We start from the raw sequence: 7,635 nt of genomic DNA on the forward strand, positions 1-7,635 counted from the left end.
CCCTGGCTGATGGCTTAAGGAAGGGCACCGAGAGCCTTGAAAACTTATTGTTTGTCCCTTCAGCAGCCTCCATCCTGAGCAGCTGCTGAGGGAGAGGAACATTAACTGAGGCCACAGGAGGATCTTGAAGGCTTTCAATGATTGAGGGGGAGGGATTGTTACCCCAGTTAAGTCCCTAACTTTACAAGGGAGAAACGAGGCAAATCCCCCCCTTACCCTGCCATCAGTGAAATGGAATACCTCCTCCGCTATCTGTAATCCAAGCTCACTTTGCCCTGACAAAATGATGAACGCAAATTGCAGACATTAAAAAAAATTTATTTGAACAAATATTTGACACAATCACAGAGAAGGCAAGCAGCTCTCAGTACAGTTTCTTTTCCAGAATGAAAGAATCCCTGTTTATACCAAGCTACTGCAGGACAATGTTTGCTCACCCCAGCATGGGACAAGGCTGCTGTTCTTCGTACCTGTGGATTTGCTCTGTACAAGGATGGTGCAGCAGGTCACATCTGAATCCTTGCTTTCACAGGTTAAAGAAATGCATACAGACCCAACAGACAAACTGAAGAAAAGGTGCCTGTACAGGTAAGAGACGCATACAGGGATATATGGTGACTGAGAGCTTTGTTCAGTAAGTGGTATCCTGTCTAGAGATGTGTAGGATACCTCACCTCTAGCTACTGCCTTTGTGCTCTCCATCTCTTTGGATCCTTCACTGGACCTGGACAGTGTTCTGGCTGGGGGAGTCCTGGCAACTCATAACTCATTCTGATACACCAGTCTGTTGGGATCTCTAAGCCCTACCCAACAAGCAGCTCTGTGGCTGAAAGAAGACTTGCCCACCTTGTTCAGACCACTGATAGCAGCCCCTCATGTCACGTCCTGGGGGCTACGTGAGCTGTACCACAAAAAGAGATGTTTGCAGGCATTTGTTTGGATCTAGAGCCACATTAGATTATATGTACTTATTTTTGTACAAGCCCACTGGCCCAATTACGCGTTCTTTCACCACAGGGCAAACGTTCCCAACTATATCCCCAAACATCGTGTTATTTCAGAGCGTTCCCAAAGTGGTGAATCATGCCCAGATGCAGAGAACCCCGAGTATTGAAAACATTGCTTGACAGACCTGTCACTCTGCTACACAAGCCAGAACAAAATGTCTCTGAGAGAGAAGTTTTAGAAGTTAATGCAAGTTCTGCAATAAAGTGTGAGTATCCCCACAGAAACAGGAGTGTGGGCAATGAAGCAAACATAGCAAATGTCTGTCTCTGACAGTAACTTCATGAGTTTCCTTTGCTTTTGGTTTCAGCAGATCAAGCTGTGATCCTTGAGAAAGGAAAGCACAACAGAAAGAAGCCCTGAGCCCTCCATTCCTGCTCATCAACCTCAGGAAGGACAGCATAAGGTAATTGCTATTCTCCTGCCTAGGTTTGAAACAGAGGATTTTACTGACCAAGAGGAACTCTCTCTCTACAGATCCCTCCTTTTGATTCAGAATTTAAAGTATGGACAACATTACATTGAAACTGACATCACTAGTCCCTAGAGGACTCACTGATTAAGTAGAATCGCAACTTTCATTTAACACTGTTCCTTCTTTCCTTATCCATTTTCCCTTCTTTTACCTCTTTTTCCCTTTTATTCCCTTCCTTTTCTACCTTCTCTCTTTTTCTCTTGTAACATACGCTGGCTTTCCATCCACATTTCACCTCTTGGCAGCGTTACAAACCTTTCACTGACACAGTTTGCTCTCTGCTAGGCAGACAGAGCCACCCATGACCGCTCCTCACCTATTCTTTCTCTCTGATCACTACACACACAAAGGCCTTTCATAACAGGTCCCCAAGTTCATGACTGCCTCTTCAGATGGGGCTACGGCACCAGCACTCAGTGTGGAGTCCACAGTTCTTTTCAGAGAACATTTTGCTTAAAGAATCAATGCAGCTCCACACACATGTTCTCTTCAGCTGGCTAATGGCCTTTATTTAGGAAAAACCTTCTCAAGGGCACTCTGAATACAGGGCTTTTAAGAAAGAGTGCTGCTTTTTTTTTCCCCAGCCAAGTGGTGTCTACCTATTTGGGCAAGCAGAATCAGAGGAGAAACCCAAGTCTTGCTTTACAGTCTCAGCAGCCTGTGTTTGACTGCATTGCAGTCATCCATAGCTGCCCCTGCCCTCCTCACTCTGTCAGGACTCTGGAAGCGTGTTAGTTTCAGACAGAAAAATGGCCATTTTGATCAATGTAAGGAGCCTGCCTGTTCCGCAGTACAAAGTTTTGGTGTACTAAAGGCTCCCATTAGCCTGGGACACTACAGGTGTGTCCTGCAGGTACTTAGAGCTGCCTGGACCGTTCCACATCCCAGCACAACAGTTCATGTTTCCTAGGCATCAGATGCTGTAACAACCCAGCAAGAGCCAGGTTTCCAAGCCCAGCAGCTTATCATACCCTCCTCGCTGGGGCCACAGGAGCAGTCACTCCAAGAAGGTGTGGAGTAATACTGGCATCACGTGTTTCTTTTATCTCCCCTTCCCGAGCGCAACTTCAGACAAAGCAGAAGAACTTCTTCCAGCGGCACTTGGAGAGAGTTTTGATGCCTTTGGCTGTCATCTTCTTTTCCTGGCGTGCTTTGTGCTCAACACCGCTGACAATGGCCATGTCGAACACTTCTTTGAGGTTCTTCTGGGTCAGTGCTGAGCACTCCAGGTAGGCTTCAGCCCGGATTTTGTCTGCTAGACCTTCTGCCTGAGGCCGGGGCACGGGCTTCACGTGGTAGCGATCCAGGCTGATGAGGACATTGACATCATCCCGCAAGTCTGCCTGTGTCCCCACTAGGAGCACTGGAGCCCGGGGGTTGTGAGTTCGTATCTCGGGGATCCATTTCTCTGTAATGTTTTGGAAGGAGCTTGGGTTTACCACACTGAAGCAGACAAGGAAGACATCGGTGTCTGGGTAACAAAGCGAGCGCAAACAGTCAAAATCCTCCTGTAGAGAATGGAGAGGGGGGGAAAAAAAAGGTCTTCACTGGTCTGAACTCTAAGAGCATGACACTGCAGTGACATTTTCACATGTTAACTAGGACGTTCACCAGCCTGTGTCTGCCATAGCAGTGAATGGCTGACGCTGGGCTAGCAAATCTCCTTCCTTTCCAGTTAAATACTGCCTTCCACAAAAACCTGCAAACAGACCCTGCCCCACAGGATCAGAGCTGATCGTTCCTTTGACAGAGCTTACCTGGCCAGCAGTGTCCCACAGCTGGATCCGGACTGGAGCTCCATCCACCAGGACCTGCACTGTAGCAGAAAGAGAATAAGGATGAGACTGTGGAAGTTTTCCAGCACACACACACTTTTTTTTTTTTTTTTCCCCCCCTTGGAGTACTTTATTTTGCATCCTTCTAAAGAGACCATGAAGTCACTTCAGCCTGTCCTTGCTGTTGAGCATCCTCACACAACTCACTAAAACAGCTGAAGTTTGCACTGGAAACAATATGAGACACGCTATAGATGTCCTGATTTGGTTATCCCTCATGTGCTTTGGACTGTTTTCCAGTCTTTTCAAAGAATCACTCCGTGTTACTGAAGAACTCTTTCTTAGGAAGAAGAGCCCTTCAACAAACAGCGCCCTGAAAGCAATCTGTTGTGTTCCTCCACTCTCCAAGAAAATGAGTAAGGATAAACACAAACAGAACTTCAGCACCTTGTTCCCAGCTTCTCGGCTCAGGGAAGAAGCCCGAATCAGTCTTCAGTAAATGACCTATTGGTGATTTTCCCCATCTATTAAAAAACATATCTATTTCCAGGAGTGTCCCAGATAAGAAAGCAAATACCTAAAAGCAACTTGGAAATAAAGAAGCTATTAAGGAAGCAGTGACGAGTGAAATCCCCTTCAGAGGCTATCCACATGCTTAAAAACTGCTGAGTTACAAGTGTGAGGTCTGCTCCCGTTTCACTCCCTAATCACAGTAAGCCTTCATGTGGTATCAGCTGACTCAGACTGAGGGCTGGCAGGACCTCTAATGGAAATCTGGAATGAAACTGTTAGATGTTTAAGTGCACAGACACCGCAGAATCTGGCTGAGAACTGAGGGAAAGGAGAGAAAGATGCCAGAGGAACTAGCAATCACTTTAAAGTCTTGACAATGTGGATGGGGATGTGCTCTGCTGAATGGAGGCAGACAGACATCCTGTGCTAAGGTGACAATGGCTGGCACTTCACACTAGTTAGCTAAACTGCTTCTCTGGGCCCAGGAGAAGGCTTTATTGCCTTTTTTTTTTTCTTTTAATTAGAAAAAAAAAGACAAAAGACAGAAATAGGATCAATCTTTTTTTTTTATTCCTAAGGTAATTAGCCAGGTGACAAAAGTGACAGAACCAAATGACCTGGAGAGCCTAATAGAAACTCTCTGAGAACAGCTCTCCTCCCTGGGAGCAGACTGGGGAGAAGGAGGGAGGCACAGACAAAGCGTGAACTGAAACGGGGTGGGAGACAGCGAGTGAAGGCAAAATGAAGGGGTGGGTGAGTACACCTCAGTGCCACTCCTCGCGGCATAGCTGAAAGTCATAGCTTCCTTGTGACTGGGAATCGGTTGGATCGTTACCATATCTTTGCCCCAGAGGAGGAAGAGAAACCTGTTCTTGATCAAAGAACCTGCTAGATGCTGACTTGATCTTCAAGGCACTGGGCATTTGCCTTTCTAGTATCTGGTTTCTTCTGCCTCCTAAGTGTGCTGAGAGAACGAATTAGCATCTCTGAAGGGTTTTACAGCCTTCAGAAAAAGAAAGGCACCATGGATATTACCTGCTGCTCCAGTGCTTGCACAAGGATTTTTCGTACCTGCTGCAAGCTAAGCTACTCTAGCAACCCTGTGACAAGCCTCTACCTACCGCCCGCACCAGGTCCACACCCCGGGGATCGCGGCACAACAGCAGAGGGGCCTGCAGAACAGGATAGCCTGGTGGGGAAAGGTCAGCGGGTGTGCGCTGCACTCAGCGCTGCTGTGCCTGGCAGTGCACCCAGCAGCAGGCGGTGCCCAGGCAGTGGAGCTGGGTCCGGGTCTTGGTGCTATTCCCCCTGATAATGCAGCACTTTCTCCTATCTCATTACCTTCTTTAGCTCCTACTGGCTTTACTGTCCATTGGCCAGAATTTGCATTAGGGTGTAACCTATGCTACTCGCCTCTGCTGGAATTTTCAGGTGCAAGTATTTCCCAAGATGGGAAATTGGGCTGAAATTTCTGATTTGGGTCCTGAACTGTGCTTCCTGAATCCAGGGAGGGCCTTTTTTCAAGTTTATCCGACCTAACAGTGGGAAGGGAAATTCCTCTATTCTCCCACTTTGCACTCCTTCCAATAAGATGAAACCAGACTTCGAAGACAGATTGTTAATGATGTTTTGGTTTTATATCAGCTGTAAATGCAACGCACCTCTGGATGTCAAGGAAGGTACCTTGACATTCGGAGTGGGGCTAACCCTCTGCCCAGCTCTTCTCAAACTACTTGCTGCTAGGAAGGAAGTCTTGGAACCCACACTCACCTCCACCCTTTTGGATCATTTTCCTACGAACTTGCCCATTCTGAAAATGTGGAGCCTCTTGACCCTGGCAACTTCTCCTTTAGTCAAACCAAACATATGAGCTTGAGGAGAGTACAGAGAGCAGAAACCTTCTCATGGAGGACTTCAGGGCTCCTTGCAACTGTTCCCAAGGGGTTGCAGAACCCCGAACAGCGACAGCATCGTTGCTCACAGAGGGTCAAATTGGCAATTCCCAGTGCAAGAGTGAGCAACTGGGAGGACAGTCAGACAAAGAAAATGATCCCTGTGAGAACCCATGAGACTATGACACACCGAAAGTCTAGTTCCTGGTCTGACCTGAGCCCATCTCTAATCTACCTATCTGTACCATCACATACTGCTGTGTTTCTTCAGATCTGATGACAATCAGCAATCTTTCCAAGGGCTTTTTATTTTTCTGGGCTTCATATGAGAAGCTGGAGCCCCCCCAAAAAGGAGGGGTGGAGAGCAAGCACAAAGATGGCATTTACAAAAGTGGGAAAATTAATGAGAGCTCATCAGCTGACAGAGAAGGCTTTTCAGACAGACTTATAAAGCTATTCAATTTTTTTTTGCAGCCTCTGCTCCAGGCTCACTTCAACGACCGTGAGGGGAAAGGCGTGGTTTTGCTGAATATCAGTTGAAGACAGCAAGCGTGCGGTTCAATGCGGTGATATCCCTGAAGCTAACAAACCAAACAAGTACAAAAGCCCCTTCTCCTTACCCGTACCGCCACCCCGCAAGGACGTGTGGGTGGGCACATACCTGAGAAGGTGTCGAGGGCGGTGGGCTGGTACTCGTCCGGGTACCCGTTGGTGGTGTAGCTGACGACCAGGCTGGTCTTGCCCACGGCCCCATCGCCCACCAGCACGCACTTGATGCCCAGCTCGGGGCCGCTGCCCCGGGGCGGGCTGTGTCTGCGCAGGGCCGGCGCGTAGTCCAGCAGCTCCTGGGGGGGCATGGCTGCAGCGGGGGCTCAGCAGGAGTTGCGGCACGGCGGGGCCGCTGCCATGCCCGGCTGGGTGCGCTGCTACCGAACGGGGCCACCCTTCCCGGCCCGCCCCAAGCCGATCCTCGTGGCTACACCTGCCGCCCGCAGACCAAAACCGGCCTCTATTTCCATAGGCCCGCCCCGGACCGCCCCGATCCGCCTCTCCGGGCCGGGCCGGCCGTCCCGCGCCGCTGCCGGCGCTCCCGGGGCAGGTGGGGATGGAGCTGCGGTGCCGGTGGTCGGCGGGGAGAGGGGCAGCGGAAGGGAATGGCAGAAACACGTCGCCACGTCACGGACAGAAGTGGCCGCACCGTCAGAGCAACCGCTGCGTCGCCGTGTTACACCACCAAGCAGCAGAAAGCACTGCGGGGGAAGCGCTGGTGCATGCACTGCTTGTATTGCAACATCAGCTCTGAAAGTGGAGCTGTCTCCTCGTGGAGGAGCGAAACTCAGGCTGGCAATAGATGCCGCCATGTCGTTACACGACGTCCTTCACCACACGCAGGAAAGGAGAGCTGCCCGCACCGGGCAAGGAGCCATAGATGAGCAGCTCCCCAGCTTGTGTCTCACTGCACCGTGCACCACACCGTGCAGCTACCCAGGTATCTCATGTCTTAATGCTAGGCTTGAGAAGAGGTTCCTAAGCTAGGCACAGTCTAAAGTGCTTTTTCCCATGGTTGGCAGAGGAGCTCAGCAGCTCCTCCAGTTGAAGAGACCCGGCTGATGCGTGCACCTTTTGCAGACAATCCACAACTCCCTGGAGCAGCACTGAGCAGGTCGCTATCTCTGCAGTTTCCTTCAGCAGTTTCTTCCATCTCCCTCGTAGGCATTTTTACCAGCACAGCCTTGAATTTCTATAGGCACAACAACAGGGGCGGTACTGCAAGTGAGGCTGCTGCTAAAATGCGTGCCCAAGTCGTGCTGCAGTGAGCAGCTGTTTATTCCAGTAACTGGATTGCAGGAGAGCCTCTCCCAGTGCCAAGCTCTTTGGTGTCAGTTCAGTGGGCAACAGCAGAACGTCCTCTGCAGCCTCAGAAGGCACAGGGCCAGGCTGTATTCCCTGCATAACACACAGATGGGGCCGGCAG

At 49.9% G+C, this 7,635-nt stretch overlaps 1 protein-coding gene across 1 annotated transcript; it reads right to left on the reverse strand.

Annotated features, from left to right (window-relative positions):
* Positions 1–297: 297 nt before the first annotated feature.
* On the reverse strand, positions 298–6,644 carry RHOV (ras homolog family member V). The gene is made up of 3 exons (XM_426425.7): positions 6,322–6,644; positions 3,238–3,296; positions 298–2,988 (listed from the first exon to the last, which is right to left on the reverse strand). The coding sequence occupies exons 1-3, from the start codon at positions 6,515–6,517 to the stop codon at positions 2,548–2,550; spliced, it is 696 nt and encodes a 231-aa protein (XP_426425.2). The 5' UTR covers positions 6,518–6,644; the 3' UTR covers positions 298–2,547.
* Positions 6,645–7,635: the final 991 nt, after the last annotated feature.

This window comes from Gallus gallus, chromosome 5 (genome assembly GCF_016699485.2).
Source record: "Gallus gallus isolate bGalGal1 chromosome 5, bGalGal1.mat.broiler.GRCg7b, whole genome shotgun sequence".
Classification (NCBI taxonomy): Eukaryota; Metazoa; Chordata; class Aves; order Galliformes; family Phasianidae; genus Gallus; species Gallus gallus.